General features: G+C 42.7%; 1 protein-coding gene across 1 annotated transcript in view; it reads right to left on the bottom strand.

Annotated features, from left to right (window-relative positions):
- LOC144723435 (gamma-aminobutyric acid type B receptor subunit 2-like) overlaps positions 1 to 25,089 on the bottom strand; it is a 162,231-nt gene that overhangs the window by 56,760 nt on the left and 80,382 nt on the right. Inside the window, exons 14-17 of the mRNA XM_078602198.1 lie at positions 16,142 to 16,252; positions 13,388 to 13,612; positions 11,820 to 12,002; positions 10,678 to 10,813 (exon numbers count right to left, since the gene is read on the bottom strand). Of these exons, the coding sequence (XP_078458324.1) occupies positions 10,678 to 10,813; positions 11,820 to 12,002; positions 13,388 to 13,612; positions 16,142 to 16,252 (655 nt within the window). The remainder of the gene's footprint in view (positions 1 to 10,677; positions 10,814 to 11,819; positions 12,003 to 13,387; positions 13,613 to 16,141; positions 16,253 to 25,089) is intronic.

Genomic DNA, 25,089 nt, shown 5'->3' on the forward strand with positions numbered 1-25,089 from the left:
AAACGGGACGGGAGTCTCCGGTTCTGCGTCGATTTTCGTAGATTGAACAAGATCTCGGTGGCTGATGCATATCCATTGCCTCGCATGGATGATTCCTTGGACGCCCTCTCGGGCGCGTGGTTCTTTTCGACTTTAGATTTGCTCTCCGGCTTCTGGCAATTGCCACTGGATGAGGCCTCTAGACCCAAGACAGCGTTCCGCACGCCCCAGGGGTTGTTCGAGTTCAATCGGCTTCCTATGGGTCTCCATTCGGCCCTGGCCACCTTCCAACGTCTCATGGAGATGGTCTTGGTGGGGCTGCAGTGGGAGTCTTGTCTAATCTACTTGGATGACGTTATTGTTTTTGGCCGTACGTTTGGCGAGCACTTGCAACGCCTTGAGGCGGTGTTCGTCAAAGTGCATGCTGCTGGCTTGAAATTTAAACCCCAGAAATGCCACTTGCTACAACCATCGGTGAGGTATTTGGGACACATTGTTAGCACGTCAGGTGTCGCCACGGACCCAGATAAAACGGCTTGTGTCCGGACGTGGCCGACTCCCACATCTGTCGGGGAGGTGCGTAGCTTCGTTGGCTTCGCATCGTACTATCGCCGGTTTGTCCGCGATTTTGCGACAATTGCGAAGCCACTGCACACCCTTTCCGCCAAAGGCCAAAGGTTTCACTGGGGCGCGGAGGAGGAGGCGGCTTTTGCAGCACTTCGCACGGCCTTGGCGGATGCGCCACCCTTTTTCGAAACCCTTCCTGCTCGATACCGATGCCAGCGACACGGGAATTGGGGCTGTCCTGGCCCAGGTGGTCGACGGGGTTGAGAGGGTAGTAGCCTATGGCAGTCGCGTTCTGTCCCCGACGGAACAGCGATATTGTGTGACCCGGAGGGAGCTTTTGGCCATAGTTTATTTTGTTCAGTTGTATAGACCATATTTGTACGGTAGGCTGTTTACGGTCCGAACCGACCACGCGGCCCTGCAATATTCGCTGAAGATCAGTCAGCCCTCGGGTCAGCTGTCTCGCTGGCTCGAAGTGCTCCAGGATTACCCCTTTGATGTAATCCACAGGAAGGGGACACAGCATGGAAATGCGGACGGTTTATCCCGATTGCCGGTAGGCGGCGGGTGTGCTTGCGCCCTGGGCTCTAGCCGTTGCAAGGCCCCAGGGGACGCCGCGGCCCAGTTAGTCGCGTCGGCCGAGGCGGACACCCCTCCAGGTGCGGCGGCGCACGCGGATTTCGGCCTTGGACTTCCCCGAGAGGTATGGTCCAGCTTGCAGATGGAGGATTCCTCTCTGCTGAAGCTACGGCGCCGTGTCGGACATAAGGCCCGGAGCTCCGCTTCGTCGGCTGCCCCGGCGATCGCCGTGCATGATGGACTACTCATGCGTTGGGATGCCCAATTGGAACGCTATTGTGTGGTTGTGCCCACTAGCCTGCGTGGTAAATTAACCCGAGCCATTCACGAGAAGCTTATGCACCTTGGCTACCACAAGACCTTATTGACCCTTAAGCGGGACTATTACTGGCCGGGTGTTGAGGATGACGTGGCACTGATTTTGAAGGGTTGCCACGACTGCGCACGGAGGAAGGCCCCAGTTGTCCGGGACCGGGCCCCGCTGCAGTCCATCCGGGTTTCTCGCGTTAATGAGCTCGTGGCGCTCGACATTTTGGGGCCATTCCCTGCATCCCAACGGGGCCACAAATACCTCTTGGTGGGCGTTGAGTACCTCACACGTTGGCCCATGGCATGGCATTTGGTCGATCAGTCGGCCTCTTCTATCACCGAGGCCTTCGTCCAGGGGTACGTGTTTGACAATGGCGCGCCGGAACAATTGTTGACTGACCAGGGGCAGAATTTCTCGTCTAGGTTGCTCAAGGAGGTGTGTGACCTCCTTGGCACCAAGAAAATCCGCACCTCGCCCTACCACCCCCAGTCAGACGGGATGGTAGAGCGCTTGAACCGCACCCTTACGTCCATGCTGTGCCACCAGGTGAATATGTCCCAGTCAGACTGGGACCTGTTCGTCCCGGGGGTCTTGGCGGCGTATCGGTTGGCCCCTCATGCCTCCACGGGATTTTCGCCTTTTTATTTGATGTACGGTAGGGAACCGGAGCCCCCGGTGCACGTCCAGATGGACGTTGGCTCCTCCAAGAAGGGGTCGGCGGTGCCGACCCCTTTGAAGGTCGCGCTTGACCGGCTGCGCGAGGCGCGACAGGCTGCTGCCGAGAATTCCGCAAGCTGGCAGGCGGCTAATGAGCGGCTGCCCAAACACCAGGCAGCTGGCCTCCCGTGGGTAGCGGGTCAAAAAGCGTGGCTGCATTGTCCCCAGGTCCCCGTTGGCACATCGGCCAAATTGCATCGCCCTTGGCAGGGCCCCGTGGAGGTTGTGGAGGTCCGCTGGCCGCAATGCGTCCGGATTTGGTTTGGTCGCCGGCAGTGGATAGTGCACCCGTCCCGGCTCAAACGTTATGTTCCATCTACCCTGGGGGATCCACCCCCAATTCCGGAACGGCCGGCTGATGATGTATCCGGCGTGCCTGACCGGCCGGGTCTCGTTGACGGAGGTGACGTCCGACCTGTGTGTGTGCCCCCAGGCCCCTCCTGAGTGAGGCCGACAGAGACCCCCCGGTCACCGGAGGCCACGGCGGTGGGCCTGTTGCCCGCTGACGGGCCACCTGCACGGGTGGCGGACACCGCACGGGGGAGCGGGCCTGCAGCGCATACCCGCTCGAGGGGGATGCGGCTCCGGTGACGGCCCTGATGCCGTTCAGCGGGCCCAGCCCCTGGCACCCGTTCGGCGCTATCCGGCGGATGAGGCCTTCGGGCTTTGTTTTGTTTTTTTGTTGTTATGGTTGTTGTTGCTGTTCTGCTTGAGGGGCCGTGCTGCCCTAAGGTTGAGTTTTCTAGCAGCCGGTTTTACCTTCAGGCACACGAACTCGTGATTATTCGGTCTTCGGTCCGGTGAGGGGCCCCGCTTGCGGGGTGATTGCAGCCGGGTCGGCTGTTTTTTTTCACGGGGGGGGTGATGTAGAGGAGTATAGGAGAGTGGTGGCGTCGTGTGCGCTGTCCGGTGCGGTGACATCACGGGACGTGGGGTCGCACGCGCTGGGCAGTGCACGTGACGTCACGCCTCAGAGGGTATTTAAGGGAGACCCCGTGAAGTAAGCGGGGTCACTGGAGGAACGGGGATAGTAGAAGGGGTGAAGAGGGAACCAGGGATAGTGATACGTGTTAATAAACCCTGGCGGAAGCCCCTAACTCACCTCCGTCTCCGAGTACCTCCGTCTACTACTCAACACATGTAATAACATAAGTCTGTCGTCTGTCCATCCCACAGCTTAGTCTTGTCTCTCCGATTATGTTTCACCTTACCTGTGGCACAGCCTAAGTGGATATTCCCAAAAACCTGTGTGGCTTTTGTATATTAATTACTATGTATATGTACTGCGTACAGCCTTATGGTCAATCCACTGCTGAGTAAAGGCCTACTTACGCCGTGCAGGCCGTGTGGGGATTTTTTGACCATACTTCACCATTCTGGTCGGTTTTGGACAGTGAAAGCTGGGTGCTTAGTTATGGGAGGATAACACTTCAGCACAACAATGTATTTTGCTGCCTATGACAACCTGCAATCCAGGCTCAAGCCAGCTTAACTTCTGTAATCTTATGAGATTGAGTGCATTCCGGGTGATTTGGTCATAAACAATTAAATAAACCTTGATTTGAAGCTTTCATGACTGCAGGAATCCATACTCTTTGGTTCTTTCGGTAAAGTCACGTAGGTAGAAAAAATATTAGATCACGAAGTTTCGATAGCCACACAAGCAATCGTCTTCAGGTGGGAGAGAGAAACAGGCTGCTGAAACAAGTCCTTATATATAGAGCCGAGAGTGGGGGGGGTGCCACATCGGGCAAGATGGTGGGGGCTAGAGATTGTGCCTAAGCGAGTGGGAAATCCAAAGATGGGAACCGAGATGGGGGGGAAGGGGAGGGTGTCGTTGATGTGAGAGCTGAGGAGGTGGCCATTGTATTGTGAGAGATTAGCATGTCAATGTAAACGAACCAACGCAACCGGTGGCTGTGCTAGTGAGACGTCAAGCTCGTTAGAAAACGAGGGAAAACAAATGACACCACATCGAGGGAAGGAGAGAGAGACACACACCGTGAGGCACATCCACACACAGAGACACAGAAAGAAAGACACATATAGAGAGACACACAACACAACAACCGCCATTCGCCACTAAGTGGCGGTGACGTCACCATGACGCTTGTGCCAGGCTATGTGCACCTTGAGGCCACGTGAAGTGTCGAACGCCCGCCGGCAGGAGGTTAGGGGGCAGACCCAGATGCCACAGGTCGACTGACTGAGACGACTGGCTGATGCACCACCTGTGCCCCCTACTGTGCCAACTTGCTGTGCTTTAGCCACCCGGCGCTCTGCTCGTTGTTGTGAGCGTCGCTCCTCCGCCCTCCATTGTTGCTGGAGGGCGACTGCCTCCAACTGCCCAATAGCATCCTTCACACGAGCCTCCCCCACAGAGGCCGATCTTGACACCGCTGGTACCAGTCATCGGCAAGTCCACTCAGCTCCACGTTCTCCTGTACCACATCACTCCATCTCTTTTCGAGCCCGTGCCGCGCCCGTTTAGCCCCCTTAATCCAGCCGAATAAAAGCTGTTTAGGCATGCGGTGGCTGGGCATACATGACCCAGACAACGCAGCCTTGCCTGCCAGAGGAGCTCAACGATGGGACTATGCCCAGATCTTTCAAGGATTTGTGAGCTCCTCACACAATCCAGCCTGGTTAAACCCAGGATGGATCGTAGGCAGGCCAGCCTAAATGTTTCCAACCGACGAAGATGTTCCATTAGGGGTGTCCACGTTTCGCAAGCGTAGAGAAGAGAGGGAATGACCGTGGCCGAGAAGACCTGAAGCTTCGTGTGGAGTGATAGACCAGGTAGCTTCCACACAGCATTACGCAACCGATGAAAAGATAATGCCACTCAACTGATTCAGAGTGAGACCTCTGCTGTTAAACCGGAGCTGGTCATGAGCACACTGCCAAGGTATGGGAAACTCTCCACTCTTTCCACAACTGCCCCATCACCAATTGGTGAGAGACACACACACAGAGAGACACAGAGAGAGAGAGACACACACACAGAGAGACACACCTAGAAAGACACAAAGAGAGAGACATACAGAAAGAGACACACACAGAGACACACAGAGGGACACACCCAGAGAGAGAGACACACAGGAAGACACACCCACACACAGAGAGATACACACAAAGTGACACACAAGAAATGTTGTGATCTGTTACAGAGGCTTACAAATATATCCATGACCAAATACAAAGCTTGTAATTCACCATTTCCAGACCGCATACACTGGAAAGTCAGCAATATCAATATATATTTTAACCAATATATATTTCAACACTATTTCAAACCATTTCGATTTAAAGCTTTCGTGACTGCAGGGATTCAACTTTTATAATTATTATTTTATTACTTCCCTTCTACGTGACTTTACCGAAAGAACCAAGAAGATATTTCAAACCAATTTGAATTTCAGTTGCAATGTACAGCACTGTTGGCTGGCACGAGGCTCAAGTATTTGAAGGATTTTCAGTAGACATTGTTGAACCATGGAGACCTAGAATTAAAAAAAATATTAATTTAAAGTCCAAAGTCATCAAAACCAGAACAGTGGAAGCAGCTCAAAAGTGAGAGTATCTCTACCACATTATGACAATACAAACTGTCAGCAGTATATTTAGCGCAGGGTTCATAATAGAACAAGTTAATCATTGCATTTAGTGTAATGGTCGTAAAAAAACCTGCAGGTAATATCGCCGTGCATATTATATGTATATGTGGTCATTACCAGTCAGGATGTCAATTTAATGGAACAAATCATGTTTAATAATGCAGTGATGCAGTGCACCCAGCACATAAATAAGTAATTGTAAGACTCTCAGGAAGAGGATTGTTTGGCCCAATTTGTTTGTAACTTGCTGACCTCAAAAATTGCTCAATACAAATAATTTATCACGTTTATGGGGCATCCCTGTCATTCCCAAACTCCATAAACAATACAAGCCTCCACATCACAGAACCTCTTGAGATTTGCTGAGAAAGCAAGACATATAGAGAATCCATGTCTTGGCATCGTGACAATGAGCGGGGTAATCACCCCACAATGGCCTTCCTTTTCAAAGGTAAGAAATGTAATTAATGAAGAGCGAGGATGTGAGGGTTGTAAAAATAAGAGAGAAACGCTGAGAGCTACCTCATGTGCATCACACTGTGTTTGAAATTAAAATAATTCATTCATAATCAATAAAAATGTTAAACTAAAAACAAAATACAATAGTATTAATAATAAAGTATTCATATTATGTAAGAATAATAATGTAACATAATGGTCATTGGAACATTTATAAAAGCTATAATGATTACAATGTCAGAACCCCAATAATAGAGTTATAGATTTATAACCGTCAATAGAAGTCTATAAAATGAATAGTGTTCAATAGTGCATGGATTTACTGCAATGTGATAACCCATCAGTTTGTCCTTCTCATGCACCTCCGATTAGCACGGTTTGCTATGTACCAGACGAAAGACGTTCAACATACATGCATAGCTCTGTTGGCTTTACCAAAAACTAGAGGGGATTTCTAAAACATTTGTAAATGAAACCATCAAGAGGGGCTTGGCCAAATTGGTCCGGAGCTCCAGCTACAGGTGGGCAGTGCGAGCTGTTCAGAATGCACAGTCAAAGGGACCTCACTATGGCGAGGTCAGAAACAGCTGTCGCTGCCTTGCATATCCTGATAGCAGTACAATGCTGCTGTTTTAACAATGTGATTATACTTATTGATCCCAGCCTTTAATCAGCATTAAAAGTGTGAAATTAAAAGATATATGAATTAAAGTTGAGTTACAGCATTAATATATTAAACCATGCATTGTCTTTTAAACTGATTGGTCCACACCAGAGACATGCATATATTATCAGAGTATGTTTTTTGTTTGCATTCTGACCACAAGTATTGTGGTTAATGCAGACATGATTCCTTGTAAAAGGTTTAAGTTTGGTGTTTTAACATCTTAACACCTGTTTGTTGCCAGAAAAAGGGGAAAACCTATTCTCATATTTTGGTACTGGCAAAGGAGGTCCCATGAAGTAGAGTATTAATAATATATGAATAAACACAAATATAAGAGATGCTCACTGAACGAAAAAGATGGGGTGTGGTGCGAACGTTGTGGAAGGTTGGATGAAATCGGACGAAAGAGGAAAGCACGTAGACGAAAATTTAATTGTGGTTATAATTGAAAAAGGTCAAAAGAGCGAAGCGACGAAAGTCAAGTGGACGAAAGTCAAAGTATTGCTGTATGCAGTTAATGAACAGTATTTAATTAACTTTTTTTGTTTTGGAAGCAGAATAATTAATTATATAATCACTGTAATGTGCGCATGAGCGATTGAGAGATAAGTAGTAGTGTAGCAGATAGGTTAGAGTCACAGTTAATTTCCTGCATTAGTAGCCTCTCAATACATTATATTGCCAATTAGAGATTCATTCAGTGACAATTAAATATAAACTCATGGAAATATCAGAGATGAAATACAATATCATTCCAAATAACTGAAGCAATGTGCACACAAGAGTTTTGATAAAATGAATTTGCCCTGAAAATGTGACAGACTTGGCCATGCGAATTATTCAATATTACCGCCGTACTGTATATTCACAGGAACATATGATTTATGTTACATCTTAATGTCTGAAAATGAGTTATCATCTGACAAAAAAAAATCACAAACCAAGTCATCAAGGTCGGTGCAAAACAACATTACTAATAATTACACTACAGTATATAAATCTACAAATAATTTTCATAATGACATGAGTTTGAGGGCTGGAAGGAGCCAATTCTGTTGAAATTCGTTGCATTACATTGATAACGGGTGGTGGTTTGATTATTTATTTATTTTATTTTTCCCAATTCTCGTCACGGGGAGTTAATTTTAATGATTTTTGTTATGATACTATTGGCCACAACAATGAATAAAAAAACCCAATTTCCCTTGAATTTGGTTCAATAATAAATATTTTGCTGACATAAATATTCGAACTGCAAATCTGCCAACAGTATTCCCTACCGCCTCTTTCCTGTCGTTCCTCTGGATCCAGTGGTGCGTACAGCCATAATGTGTGCCTGCTGTATGGGTCGTGTTCATTTATGCCCTCTCCTACTCTACATTTTATCTTGCAAACTGGTTCTTGTGATTTTTGTGCACTGCTATCTTGTGTACTGTCTTGTACTTCCTCCTCTTTTGTACTGTCTTTTTGTGCTGTTTCGTCTGTTCACATATTTTTGCTTTTATTTGGTCTGAACTGTCAGTTGTTGTATTGTTTCTTGTACTGCCCCTCCTTTGTACGTGGTCTCATGGGAAATATAAACTTTTGTCTTTCATTCATTTATCCATGCTGTATGTTTTTTTTTCGTCCAACCATTTCTGTATCCATCACATTTGCCCATCTTCCTTTGCCATTTTGGTCTTAACATTAACATAAAATTGGCATATTATTAAAACATAACTTACTCATGATATGCATAACCAAAACATTTTGATCACTGGGCAAATATATTTAATGAATGCATAATTTGGATCAATAATTAGTATTATTGGGTTTTCATGAATGCATTTGTAAGGCCAGTATGGGGCCTAGTGGCTGTAAATAATTATTGCAGCTATGAAGACAGGCAGGGTCAAGTGAGGTAACTGGGTGAGGAGTCAACGCGTGGGTAGATATGGAACCCCCGGGGTGTTATAGTCAGTTAAAGAAGAGAGTTCGGGAAAAGGAGCGTGGCAGAACCGAGGGGAAATAAAGGGCAGCGCAGATCGGGGCTCGGGGCTGCTGTGGGGATTAGGGGGTCCGGACCGTCGTCGCTGTCATCACTGTGGATCAATCTCATCGTCCTGGAAGGCTGGGAAAGAAGTTATACATCTTTACCGTAGATACTACATCGACAGCTCCAAAATAGTCAGTCAGCTATATAGTGAACGTCGCGTAGCAGCTACATAATCAATCACCCAGTTGTATATAGTCAACCTGCGTCTCTGAGTGCTACATTAAGTTATATATATATATAACTTAAGCAAGACAGCGTCTCTGAGTGCTACATTACACATTGTTCCAATCCGAATGGATGTAAAAAATCATGACACCATGAATTTTGGTCTGGATGCAATTCTTGAATAAAAATATTACACAGTTTAGAATGGATCATCGAATAACTGTAGCCATTAAACTTCACGTTGTACGTTTCTGCACCAATGAATATACCATTGCATAAATGTTACTACGTTGAAAACTTTACTATTCAAATGAATATACGATACTATAAGTACGAAAACGAAGGATGGATCAGTAGCACAGTGGTTAGCATACTGTACTCTGATGCACGACACCCGAGTTCAACTCCGGCCTTGGCAAACCATCAGTGGTTGGTGATATCTGAACCGGTCCTGGGCACCATCCCCCTTCTCCCTCTTTTCAAAACCCCCCCAATAACCGATGCAGTGAGGAGAGGCCTCCATGTAGAAAGGGACTTGACAAAGATCTATAAATTATTGATTAATTATTATGAATACTGGAAATGCTCCAACCATACTGTCAGATAAATCACTTTAACTAGCACATCAGGCCCCTTCACCTCTGCAAGGCGAGAGGGAAAGATCCACATAATGAGCTTACAGCACAGCCACCAATTAGGAACAAACTTTTGTTAGGACAAAATTCTTTGTCACCACTGACATTTTATTTCACACGATGCACGTTACCCTTTTGAATGCTAATTGTTTGTGCAAGGTCATTCCTTTTTCATGACTATGAAAGTGTTGTCTACATAGCAGATCACAAGTAATAATGCATTGATACATCGATAATATAAATGTATTGCACTCAAAGGTACGTGACCTGATTATTACTTATGCAGAATGCATACATGTGATGTATGACATCACCTTACGATAACGCTAGTGGAGAAAACTAAACTATACAAGTGAGACAGAATGAGGACAAGAATAAAAAACAAGATAGCTAAAACAAAGATGAAAAATAATTATTCTTGATTTCAATAGTGGCTCCAAATTGTGACAATTCATCAATTCTCCAGTGTGTGGGTCGAGGTTGGGGTGGGGGGGTTCAATAATTATATAGCTATCAATATGTTGTTGTTATTTGGAGTTTCGTCATTATTTGTTAAGGTGTGCAAATTCGTGTATACAGTATATTACTCTTTATCCCTCCATTGTTACCAATCAGCAAGTCTATAAGTATCAACAATACTGTACTTGCAATTAGCAACTGATTAGGGAAAGACCTTAACCTAGTTTAGTTAATCCTGGATTCTGACAAATGCTCTTGGCTGAACACAAAAAACAAGCTCTGAAATCTGCACTCTGACTTCCAGGATGCATTTACAAGAACAGTGTCCCACAATAAGGGATTATCCCACTAAGCCCCAGTCGGCACTCATGCAGTCCCACATGAGATGTCATTAAACCGCAGTGACATTAAAGAAAACAATCGAAAGGTTGCAACTTTTCAGAACAGCAATAAAAAAAAGTTTAGGTGAGCGCAAATATAATGAATACCATTTAGCAGCAGCTTCTGTGTGCTGGTGCCGTAGCCAATGGGAGTCTGAATGTAGTTGTTGCTGCTCCAGGAGCTGGTTAGCTTCTCTGGGCTCTCCTGTAGCTGCATAGTGATCTGCTCGAGTTCAGAGTCCAACTGGCGGGGAAATACAGATGCGCCACACCACACTCACATGGGTATGCAACAAGCGTTAATGCACAAACACAAGGTATCGCTTAACTGGGAATGAATTCTCCTGTACGTTAGCTGATCTAAGTGAGCCATTTCCTTGGCCTTTTTTTCTTCTCTCGGTCAGTTCCCTCCGTTGGCTGCCATGCTGTCACCAGCCTCCTACATCGGCCATCAATCCTTATATCAGCGTGGTCTGCCAAAACCCACTTAAATTTTCTTAACAGTCAATTTAATGTCACTAATCTGTGTATGCTTTCTTATCGATGTTTTCCTCTACATATATCTCCGTGTAATTCCAACTACTCACCTCTCCGTGCTTCATTGCATACGATGTCTCTGTCCACGTTTCCTATATATACGTCACAGCAGGTAATATCCTATGATTGAAAATGTTCTCCATTAGGTACATTGGCAAGTTGCATTTTGGCACGTTGTTTTTCAAGCTGTATAATTAAATTATCTAAAGAGATTTGCGTTGCTTCTTTCTGTCATAATGAAGGGATTGGAAAATTAATCAAATGCACACACCTGGTTCATAATACTATGTAGTTGAAGCCCACAGGGCATTGTAGCTCCAGAATATATGTTATTCTGAGATAAACACATATAGATAACTATCACAATGATGCAGGAACTTGAGAGCGCCTTCCATATATCCTCCACAAATAGAAGCAAGCATGCACATAGTACAAATCCACAATTTTGCACTTTTTAAGCAGAACACAATCAAATGTGCACTACTAAAGGGATGGTGACACCGTATAGCCTCTCTGATGTTTTTCCAATTTTACTGCATGTTGTTTTATTTCCTGAAAAAGCTTCCAGCACTTGGAGTGAAATGTCGGACACCATGCAGAACAATACACGATACAACCCTAAAAATCATTGCAGAGCTACATTTTCACGTGTGCTTAATATTGGATACACGTTCATTGATATTCAACAAAACAAAATCGGGGGACCAAGGCACCTCTGTGATGTGCATGCGGAGGCGGTGATTGTCACTCTGCAAGCCCTCGAATTGTCTGTTGGACGTGTGGTTGACACTGGAGACGGACGGAGGGGTGCGAGTGTCCTCGCGCTTTTGGTTTTGTGTGAAGCGGAACCTGCGGTTCTGTGTGGCTTCGTCCGGATTTGTTCTCAGAGTGATGAGCTGTGCACAGAAAACGAAGCTTTAATCAAACAGAACGATGTCTATAAATCTCAGTAAATACATGCAATGTATAACTACCCAGTAAAGTGAAATGATTACAGTACTTAATAATAATAATCATATTTATTTGTCCAGAGACATATTTCAGATACTTGTGGCGATGCTCGAGTGTAGGGCACTGGTGACTTTCGGTCGAAGTCCCAGTGGTGTTTTAAAATATTTGTTTAATGTTTTGCCAGATGTATGTTAGCATGTTGAACCTCTTTCGCACCCTACGTAGCCAACTGTGCTAATCGGAGGTGCGGGATGAAATGAGATCGATGAAAGGTCATCTGGTAAAGCGCTCCAGAGTTGACTCGAAATCCTCTTGTAGCTACTGTGTAGGTACTGTGTAGCTACAAGATTAGCAAGGTTGGCTACGTACGGTAGAATGGGCCTACTGGTCAGGTTGCAGTAATAATCACAAAAAAAGGTTATGAATAGCTTTTAGAAAAAGTCTAATGGACGATGCTGGAATATCAATTTGGCAAAATGGGCACACTGTACTATTTTAATAAAAAAAATTTAACCGATTTATATATAAAATAAAGTACTAACATTTCAAGGCAAATAATAAATGATTGCTTTTTAGTATTGGAGGCAAAAAAATATATATTCTATCCTTGATTTACTTGAATAAGACAATTTTTTTTAATATGGCATCCTTTATGCCATGGCATCTCAGAGCACATTACATGTGACAAGCAACTTACATCACATCTCAACTGAAACATTTGAAAGGGCACCCCCAGTAGCAGCTGTCTATGTTGGCACAAGGTGACTTAGCTGCTGGCTTGCAAATGGGGCCTTAGTCTGCCTGTATAGGGCAATTATTGCTATGTAAAATCCCAATTGAGTAATTTATTGGTAATTTATCAAATTTGGACAATGATGCCAAACAAAAAGGCCTTCTTGTTTTGAATTATGTCCGGGGATCTTTAAGGTTCGCTATGCAGAAGACTTAACATATTATATGGTCAATACACCCGCAGTAATAGCCAGTGAAACATCTTGGATTCAAACCACGATCCTCTGCAACAAGTGGCGAGTATGCTACCACTGGGCCATGTCACTACCCCATAAAACAATCTCTCTTATTTTATATTAAAATGGGAAGTAGCGATTGTTTACATATAGCTCTACCTTTTACATGTGCATACACAAATACTGTGCTCACCTTTAGGCTTTACATGCACAAACATACATGAACACCGCACTGACCTTTATCCTCAATATATGCGTACATACACACTGTGATGACCTTCACCCTTCATATGTCCATAGATACGCACTCTATTGACGTTACCCTTTACATGTGTTTGTGCGCACATGCTCACTGTGCTGACCTTTGGAACAAAGACCAGACAGAGTGTGATGGTGGAACTGAAGATGGTGACGAGAGCCACGATGCAGTACTGAACATTGGGCTGGTCCCTCGTCAGAAAGGAGACCGCCGCGCCGATGATGCACATGATGCCCACGTTGTAGACACTCATGCCGATGTACTTGCTGTCATTAAGAGCCGGGATGGAGACGTTCCTGGTTTCCCATGCCAAAAAGCATCCAAATACCTACGCAGAGAGGCCAGTGGGGTTTTACTTAGATGCTGCGGCAAAATAATGAAGTGACTTGTTGAATATCATGTAATTTGTGAGTATGATGCAACCAACCAGATGCTTAGCAAGCCAAGAGTAAATTGCCTACATAATTATTTAGATTATAGAGGACTCAGTAGAATTAATGTAACACTGTCTGTTTATAAAAACAAGTCTCTGCCCTAAGAATAGTTCTGTCCATAATTAACTACATTTAGGTATTTGTATTACATGTTCAGGGTTTTTTTTTCTTTAAATCATGTTATGTTAAATAAAGTTGACCTTTTTACTTCTGGTGAACATGCAAACAAACATGCTGTCATAATATATGCATTGTCTTTGAAAATGATTGGCCTACAGCAGATTTGATTCCTTGCAAAAGGGATCTATTTGGTGTTTGAACATATTAACACCTATTTATTGCCAGAAAGGTGTAAAACCTATTCTTATTTTTCATGTAAAATTTGAGCCATTGATTGAAGCGACACTTGCCACAAGATTAGTGGTTATAAAAACTTCACGCTGTGGAAAACCCTCTCGATCCAAGTGTGGTCTTCTGGATTTCATTATATGTGGAGCAATTCTCTCGAGCTTTCACCACGCAACTGCTATGCGCATCTTCATGAGTTGAATTCTCAACACGTGACCCATCCCAGAAGACCGCACTTAGGTTATGATTGGCTGTGAAGACCTACCTGTGACAACCCTCTTATTCTTAACTTAACTACTTTAGGTTTCTTGAGATTGGCCCAAAAATGTATTGTCGAGTGGTGCAGTGTATTTTGAAAGGTTTTAGTTTTCTTTATTCCGAACAGCACATTAAAACTATTTTTTTCTTTTTTACAAAACTTCCATAGGTAGCACATTACTGAGCAGACTTAGCTATGAGCGAGTATTTGGTTGACAATGGGAGACGATGCTTACTTTATACCTCAACCGTGGGCACCTTATTATAGATAATTATAATAAATAATAATTTACAGCCAATTTGTCTCTCCACTGTTGGATGAAGGCCTCTTCAAGCCATGTCCGTGATGGGGGGTTGTTTGATCACACATCTCCATGCTGGTCAGTGCGGGTTGGTGAAGTGTGGCCCCGGGTTAGGTTTGATATCACTTTCCAGTAATGTTAACCATGACTGGTAATCAAAATCAGGTTGACAGTTGTTCAAAATGCAGTGTGCTAACCACTGCACCACCCCCCTCTGATTTACAGTATAGAACACGATGTGGAATAAGTTAATGTTTTGTAGTTAACGGTAAACAAAGGAATATTTGTATTACCTGTACTTAGCATTTTGGAAAGCAGTGGCATAGTGCTTAACACACTTGCGGTATAAAACTGGCCACCTGAGTTCAATTCCTGGCCCCAGCTAACATCAGTGGTGAGAAACATCTGGACTGATCCTGTTCCCCCTCCTTCACCAATCCACACTGACCAGAGTAGTGACATGGCATTGACCAGTGGATTAACAAAGGGTTGTAAATAATTTTTATTTTATATTTTTATTTTTCCACTTTCTTTTAGTGGTTCACAAGAGGAATATGTGTACGGTTGTATAATCACTATCTACGCGTCCAGAATTGCAAATCTATGCTCCACACATAGTGGTGTAATGCATTTTGTAATTTCTACCCTCAAAAGGCATCCAAAAGAGACAAGAGGAGATTTTCTGTTACACAATGTGTTGTTGGGCAATCGTGCATTCTGGGATTTAACGGAGCCGTATTGGATCACTTTGCAGATCTGTGGAAGTTGACATGGTGACAAAACCTACATTTGTATTTGTGGAAACAGACAAAAACATGTTAGCCTCGTGTCTGGCATAGACAATACACAAGGAAAAACAAACATTTCCAAAAGGCAGCAGTTAACAATAAACAGTAAATTATAAACAAATAATGTATTAACTCGGATTGCCACGATATGGTAATACATATTAAGATATAAAGTCCACAATAATCGTATTATTAAATATTGTTATATTAGAATTATCGTTGCTCATATATATTTTATATAAATTATTTTCTGGAGATTGTTTTACAGTAATTACTGTTCACAATAATATTATTTGTAGATAAATAGCTATTAACCATTAAATCAGTATTTTGCCATATGTTTTCCAAAGTAATTCACGATTTAGCTGTTATATGACATCAACATCCTTGCAGTTCGTTTATTTTTTGCGTAACTGACAGCACGTACCTTATACCTGAAATCATCTTAAGACTTACAGAAGCTATAATTTGAGTGAACTGCAGTTGAATAACTCTTAAACAAAATGTATTCAAACTGAAAGTACAGCAAAGGGAACGCAAAAGCAATGCCAAAAAAAGTCATATATGATTACAATGGCATGGGAAATTTATATCACGATAATCATCACATCGTGAAAATGTATATTGCATCGTGATTTTTCTTAGATCCTGGCAACTCGATTAATAACACTTGGGGAGTCTGGAAGCACTGAGAGTTTACGCACTCTGCCACCGCCGCCCAGCATACCATGAGCAGGCCCTTGTAGGCGTATATGATGCCCAGCCAGATGGTCATGTGTGTGCTCTGACAGTGCTCCAGCAGTGGCAGAATGGTCAAGTCCTTTCCCGTTGGATCATGCTACCCACACGGTGGCAACAGCGACAAGGAAGAAAACACTCATGTTAAAAGGGATTGCGCGTCAGCGTTATTTTGGGCTTAAAATAATGATTTTGATTACATTTGTTCCAAAAATGTCATTTTTCTTAAAATGTTGACTTTATATATTACGCAGTCACCAACATACACATTGCAGGTTCGTGGGAGATGACAAACGCTTGGTGAGACCTTCATCCAGCAGTAGATTGATCATGATTGATGGTGATAGATACAGTGCATATTATTTTTGAATGTTTAATCGCTGTTATAAACGAACAACTGAATCATCATATATAAGTCCTTGGCGATCGTCAGACACCACATATTTTTTGAAATGGCTGTGATGCACTTGCGGAAACTGCTGTTTTCGAAGGGTTGACAGGGTCAATCACAGTGGAAGACAATGGCTTGAATGGTAGAAAATTTTAGCTATAGGAGTGGATGATAGGCCAAAAAACAAAGGCACAGACTTGTACATATACGTCCAGATAAACGGTTAAAACATACAAATACACACATGTATATTTAATATCAGGCTGGTTGTGTATCAGTAACACCTACATGTCCAAAGTGGCACAGCCAGCACTGGCATTTGGTAACGTAGCATGAACAAAGCATTGTCCAGTTGGAGGTCTTCAATCATGAAACTCTTTATTCAGTAAATTCCCATTACAATGGGCACTTTATTTAAATGATCAAAATAACATAAAAAAAGCATTAGGGAACGTACACAACCGTGGCTAAGAACTCCCTGCGCTATGGAAGGAGAGTCATATTCTGAACTCCTCAGGTGACTAATCGAGGAACGCCGCACACTCTCAGGGACCTGAGGAATTCGGGACATGACCCAGGCACGAACGCCCCGAGGCCTACCAGCTGAGTGCAGTTTGCCACCAGTCTCACTGGCCAAAGCGGCTCCCATTGTTTTATATTTTACAAGGGAGATCCGTGGTGCGTGAGCACAGCAGCACCAAAAAACAATAACGATCAACATTGCTGAGAACGAGTACATGGGCCTTAAGGAATATTTCACAACTGACAAACGAGGCATGTAACAAAACTACAAACATCGCGTGAGAGAGAGGCACCAAAAAAAATGTGAGGTACAGGTGAAAGTAACCCCACTACCAGCGAACTGGCCCCTCCCTGATGACCCTATTGCTATTGTTGTGTGCCGCCTCAGCGAGCTCACGCCCAATTGGCCAGATTCTTGTAACTTTCTCAAAGACTCCTTCATTTATTATCTACAGGCCGCCTAAGTGAGACTCGACTTAAAACTTTCGTGACTGCGGGAATTCATATTATTTGGTTATTTCGGTAAAGTCACGTAGATAGAAAAAAATAAAAGTAAATAAAATACAAATTAAAAACTACGACATTTCGATCACAACACAAGCGATCGTCATCCTCCTGATGATACTTTAATTTGTTTCTATCTCCGTGACTTTATTGAAAGAACCAAAGAATATGAGTGAGACTCCCTCGCACGGCCTGCCCTCCCTCTCACCCAGTCACCAACGCAGCACCACTCTAGCCCCACCAATACCCGCTCTCCACCACGTGTGGCGCTAGAGATTAGCGAGCCACCACACGCACATTAAACAAAAAACAAACCATAAGACACGTACAAGAGTCCAAGTGATCACACGCCTTCATAAAAGAGCACCGTGTGTTCTGCGATGACACATTTCCCAGCGTTTTCAATGTGAGAACCACGAAGATATTTAAAATCATGGCTGCAGCCCAAGCTCTCAAAAACGATTAAAACCATTTAAGGATCGTAAAGAATTTTTTTTTGTAGATCACGTACAACAGCCACCATCATCACAATGCACTCATATGTGAACTCAATTAGCTTGATAATGAAATAATGTAACATATCTATAATCCTAAAATTAATGCAGAAATTAAACCCTGAAAGTCCCAAGTTATTGTTTATTTTTTATTATAATTTGCTGGAATTCCTGTTTGTGCCGTGTATATTCCAAAGAGACTGTCTTCGCATATGTAATGAGCGACTTCCGTGACACGTCGTGGAGAGAGTACTTCTTTTATTCCTTACACGGGCACAACACAGGCCAACCTTATCCTTCTCACTCTGAGTACAACACTTAGATATTAACGTCTCTACTGGCTACACTCATGGCCGATCACTCGGCATGGTCCCACCGCCCTCACTCAGCTACGCCGCTAGCTGGCGGCGTGACGAGGATGGCGATGGAAACCCCGCAGGAGATGTTCCACGTGGCTGGACGACGGAGAGAGATGACAGCAAGCAGCGACGCAGTCCGGACCAAAGAATCCACACACGAACCCCGAGCCCTGGTCCACCCCAACTTATATCTCCCCAGGCTCGGCTAGGCTCCGCCTCTGGCCACGCCCTCTCGTGGAACCGGAGCATCTCAGCCAACCCCGCCTATTACCTTTACCCCAGATACCTCTCCCTTTCAGATTGGATGTTGTCTTAGCTGTGCCCATACCCGTGCTTCTCTTTCCCAGCCAGCAGGTGTCATGATGTCATTACACATACACTGCGCAGCATAGTGTCAATGAAGATGGAAAACAATACAATTCGTCCCAGCAAAACAGTCCACGGAGTTGGAGGTGATATCTGCCCATGCTCACTGATGATTCTATTCCAAGGGAAAGACCTTGGGTCAGCACTGTAATCTAGCTTTAATAGGGTGTGCCGTAGCGTGAGGTACAAAGTAATTAGCATGGTTTGCACGAGGCCTCACACAACGATTATGCAAGAGCATTGCCACCCGAAATGCATTCTCCGTGCACAGTTTTTTTTACTATTAGGCTCCAATGAAAACATATCCATTTGTTATTTATTTTGAGCCCCACTTTGCAGCCTTCTTTAGTAAATCATTCAATAATTTCCTCCAATTTAATTCCATTGGTTGTTGTCATGGGCAAATTTGAGGGGATTGATATTTTCTCTCTGTTTACACCTTTATTTCTAGACTTAAATTTCCATAAAATATCTTACCAATGTTGCTGCGAATAACTTCGGAAAGAACATATCTTCCCGTTCAAATCTGCATCTGATATGTATTTTGTTATTTTCTTCATGTAATCTCAGTGTAGCTGCATTATCCTTATAATGTTTTATTCAGGCCTTGGCTTGTATAACTGTAATAATTTTCACAGAGTCAAATCCCTTTTCATAATCTACTGTTCATGTCTGCTGCATAATAAACCCCTTTACCTTGAGCCCGAATAAAAACTTACTGAGACAATAATCTCACTTTCTAAGAGAGGTGTTTAAACAAAATATCTCTGCTGTCATCGCTTTGGTAATTTAATTAAATGGTTTCTGCAGCTCATCTCTATCCAATTAGCATTTGCTTTCATTTCTTGTGATACTCTCTACAGATACAGCATTTCACAATGTGTGATAACTTTTGCTTGTCACAAATCTACATGACCAAAAGAGTTAGAAACAGTAAGCTCATATCTCAAAATCTTGCTGCTAGTCTTCTCCCCCCACAAAAATGTTTAACATACTGTACATATTGTGGCATTGCTAGCAAGTCATACCATGTCTGACATCACTAAACAAATCTTATTAATTACTTTGTATGAAAATGAGGAACTACGAAAGAAGTACTTCTGCTTTGTTGAAATTATGGTGGAAACGTATCTCCTTGATATGAGCAAAACATTCTTAATCTTGTAAAATATCCATTGCACACACTTGCCAATTGTGACATTTGATGACTGCATCGGTGGGAAAATTATTTTACAAAGAAGAAATTTGAATGAAAATGTTTAAGGACAGCGCAGGAAGCCAATAAATAATTGATCACGTTTGTGACATGACCACAAAAAATTTATATTCACCTACTGACAATTAGGCGTTCAGTGGCAAACATTGATTTCCGGTCACTCCAGGGAATTCTCCATAAAAGTTGTGCTTTCTCCTGTCTGCTCCCTTGCAGATTTGCTAGGCGAGTGCCATGAGCACCAACGGCTTACGTATACTTTCTCCACACCAGGAGGTCTTCCCAACTTGGGGGATCCTCGCTTTCTTGGACAGGCGGCAGACAGGTCCACAGAGACAATACGGTTGCCAGGGAGGAGGAAAAACATTGCTCAGTATGCTCCTGCCCATACATGCAGACTCCACGCTCCCCAGTGGAAGTGGCCGCGTGGTTAGCAACCCCACAGTGGGGGGGAGGGGAAGAAGAAACACCTGTTGATTGCTTTTGGTGGTGAAGCAGCATCTGTTCATTCAAATTGAATATTAAAACATATTTATACTGCTCATTTTATAAATATAATTGATCTTTCAGCCATCCGATTGAATGTACTTTGAAATCGGGAATAATTTTATATGGTTTTCAATAATTTCGTGTGGGCTGTGGTGTAAGTTATGTAAAATGAACAGAATTCGAAATTCAAGATCATTTTACGGCCTATTGATAGCTGCAGCCAATGTTAAATTATCAAATGGAAAATTTATAGAATTAGTACGTGGCTGACAAACACAAATTTTATTAATATTCTTAAATCCCTTTACCCGACCACTCAGAAAAGCACTGAAGTAAATATATCCATAGCTTGCCACACTGGGGAATACTTGAAAATGTCACATATTCCAACACACCAAACAACATGCTCTCAAACGCGGAGAGGGTAACACAGGACTGGTGCGGATATCAATTGCCAGAGATGTTAGCCATGAGGAATCAAACTCATACAGACAGGTTCGGAGCGCAGTGTGCTAATCACTGCACCACCGCTCCACCCACCAAAAATAGCTGTGCACATATAAACTTAACCCTTTGTATCATAATTGTTTTACATCAAGTTTCAAGGTTCATTTATTAGGTATAGCTCTGTGAGCCATGCGGCTCTTAAGTCGGGTGCAACCGCAACAAACAAAATATGAACACAGAACATCCTAAAGCGACGACGCGCAACAGAAACATCCTGGAATAAACCAGCAAATATAAAAAAGTATTAAAACGCTGTGTGCAAAAATCACAATGTGGTGCAAGCCAACAACAACAACCATGAGACAATTTAGATTAATCCTGTTTTCGAATCACCAAAATAAAGCTATAAAAACAATTTACCAACAGTAATCATAGGAACTGTGATTTAAATTGAACAATAAACGATATACATAACACGTACGACCAAACCTGCAGCCATAGCTGGCAGCACGACACTCCCAGTGTATGATGTGTGAGTGAGTCACCGGCAGCGTGAGTGAGTGTATGATGTGCGAGTCAGCGTATGATGTGTGAGAGTCAGCGTATGATGAGTGAATCAGTGTATGATGTGTGAGTGAGTCAGTAGTAGCTTGAGTGAGTGTATGATGTGTGAGTCAGCGCACGATGTGTTAGTCAGCGCATGATGAGTGAGTCAGTGTATGATGTGTGAGCAAGTCAGCGGCAGTGTGAGTGAGTGTATGATGTGCAATGATTCAAAAAACCTCAAAAATGCATAATACTGTGTACATTATCACTAGGTCAGTTAAAGTTGCAGTGAAGAATAATTTTTAAAAATCTCAATAGGAGGTCTGGCTTTCTTGTTATTGATTGTGTGAGTGAGAACCGCAGGTCATGGAGTGCTCAATGCTCATTGAAATTCTGATGCTTCACTTGCGGGTTTTTTTTTTGTTATGCGATATCCAGGTAAATTTAATTCCACTAGAGAGGTGAACTCAAATTATGTTTTGCAGCCAGCGAGGCCATTAAATAATGCTCACTCTTGTGAAAGCAATTTTTTTAAAGCAAAAAAGTTAAATGAATTGTAAAAAAAAGCAGACTCCTTGTATGTCAAGGTTTACGTGTTTTTGCATGTGCACTATGAGACAGGTAAATACAAACATTACAATATGTGCAATATTGATTAATTTGTATGATCATATTATGTATTAAGCTGCTATAAGTTAGATAAATGACTTACTTATGACAGGGACAAAGCTCACAGTGTTTTCTAAGAGTATTTGAATGCACATGAAAACACTTTCTTTAAATGTCACCTGCTCCACAACTGTTCACTGTATCAAATACACATTGAATGTTCATGTTAAAACAAATAATATATCCTAACATACGCACATTGATATGTACAGTATTAATGAATAAGCTGTCCACCTGTTTGTCCAATTTTCCGTAACACACATTGTCATGTGACTGGACAAGAGACATTTCTTTTTTTCAACTGCGACGTTTAAATTTGTATAAATGCGTCATCACATGGATTGTGTGGTCTCTTGACAGGGGATATGTGGTGCGAGGGAGGCACAGTCCCAAGGTTCATTGCAGGAGAGGTGGGGGCTTCATGGTGAAGGCCATAGAAACATTTAAAAAGCACACATCCGCTGTGCATATGCAAAATCCATTCGCAGTTTTCCTCAATAAATGCATTGTGGCCATCTGGTATTCCGTCAACATCAAAATAAATGTGTGCAAATGTGACCAACTGACAAGATAGTGACGAAGATTACTCTCATTTGCAGCGGCGGCTGAGAAAGTGCTGTCCTCTACTATATGGACCAGAGGTTGTTAAAACGGATCTCAGATGTAGCTCTGCGATATCCCACTTCCGTGGGCAATTTTCTAACAAAGAATGATTGCACAGCTCTGCGAGACGTGCAAATGGATAACTCTATCTCATTACACGATGCTGATACCACATTTTGTATACATTGTGGGGATAATTACCAACATCATCTTCTTATAGAGGGTCAAGAGTATGGACTTTGAAGATTCATGGGCTAGGTCCTAGCTGTGGTGAAGAACAAAGGTGGTTGGTTCACTGTTGCAGTGGGAGGCAAATTTGATGTCTTTGGTAGGATGTGCTGGACCATGAAATTAAGGATTAACAGAACAACTATGCCTTAATACCACCACCCAACAAATGCAACATCTTATATTTAGCTAATAAAAACGCTTAATCATATAGCATGTGGTGAATGATGGCAATTTAAAGGCAGCAATGTGGTAATGTTTAACTCTTCCTTCTCCTTCCACCAAACGCTAAATCGGCCTGAACGTACTGAGAAACAGAGAATTGATTGCTCACGCAATTAAAAATACAGTGCCAAACAACAAAATCCAGGCTCTGTATGTCAGTTTTCTGTTACACAACATTGGGTAACTGTGATGAACATTCCAAGAGAGTGTGTGACAATGTGTGCATACAAATTCACTGCAGGCCCACTGTACACATTTGCTTTAACACTTACCCATGCAAGTCAACACCTATTCACACACTCCACACAGCACACAGTCTTGCCATGCATTGTCCCGTGGCTTTGTGACAACAACAAACTAACTTGATTTAAAACCGAGCAAAACAAAAATTGTTCAACAAAGTAAATGCAACTTACGAAATAATGTTTGAGTTTTATGAATTATAAGAAGCATGATGGATATTTCTCGTGAATGCTCGAGCCATCGTTCTCATCATTAGTTAGACATTAATAGGCATTTGTTTAAAAAATATATAGTGAGTATGGCTTTAATACAGCGTATCATGACTGGGGTTATTAATGGGAGTGGCATTCAATTCGTGAATTTCATATAGTGCTCAGCAATTATGGAGATTACCAGTTCAATTTTGGTTACAAAAAATATATCTGGTTCACACAAAAAGCAAACTGTGCTGGTAAGAAGGAACTAGCAACACTGATCACTTGTAAACTGCTCATTATGTCAGACGATCAGATTAGACGCCCCAAACAGTGTGGTCTATTGCAAGAACATAATCTCGACACACCGTACACATACCACAAAATATCAGCAACCACATTGGCAATGGTGCAGTAGAATAGGCTTAATACACTCGTGACATGTTGTTGTGCTATGTATTATACCAAATATCTACTCCGGATAAATATATAAAATTGTTAAATGACAGTGGGTAAGTCGGGTATAATTACGTAATGTAACTCATAAATTGCATATTTCAAATATTCCTAAAGTGGTTATCCTGTAGTGTGGTATTACTGAGTGTGGTACTGTGTAGCCAATATAGGGTACTCAGTGAAGGACATGTTCATATTTTGGAACATTTATGACATCCAGAAAAGCAGATGTATTATATCCTAGAGCTGTTATACAAACGGCACCAAATCTTCACTTTCCTCGAAATAAATGTAATGACGTAGAAGTTCTAGTTGATGCAACTTACGGGAAAAATATATTTAACGTCACGGATTGGTAAAAAAATAAAGTTGTTGGTGAAGTATTTGTTTTGTGTGCGTTATTAATCCAAGAGAGTAAGAATAAACAGTTTATTATTACTCTGCAAATTAAAATGGAGTAACAAGTCTTTGAGGTCTCTATGCTTTAGTAGATGTGCTATTTGCAAGATATGAACCAAGTGATCGAACCAATATAATCAGAACTCAATTCTGTATCTCCACATATAAATATTAAACATTGTTTTAGTCCATCAGCCTACTCGCTTTCTGGACCAATATTGTAAATCAATATTTGTATAAAGAAGCAAACTCGACCGATTTATACCTGCTGGGTCTCATCAGCAGAGTCAGGCTTGTTCAACAAATGCTATTGCACACGACTACCGTAGATATTATTGGTAAGGGCACTCGAGATAAAACATGAGGACCCTGTTCAATTCAAAGAACAATAATGAGTTATTAAATGGTAGAACCGTGGGGTTGCTCGTAATTTTGTTCAAGGTGTTTTCTCTGTGCATTTAGGCGTATTCCTATATACAGTGGTAAATAAACACATCACACCCTGGCTATCTTTAAAATGTATAACGGTACAGTGTACACAAATAAAGGCTTGAATTACTTATAATTTCCTTTAAAAAAATAATGAAAC

Source organism: Lampetra planeri, chromosome 1 (assembly GCF_965212315.1).
Source record: "Lampetra planeri chromosome 1, kcLamPlan1.2.h2, whole genome shotgun sequence".
Taxonomy (NCBI): domain Eukaryota; kingdom Metazoa; phylum Chordata; class Hyperoartia; order Petromyzontiformes; family Petromyzontidae; genus Lampetra; species Lampetra planeri.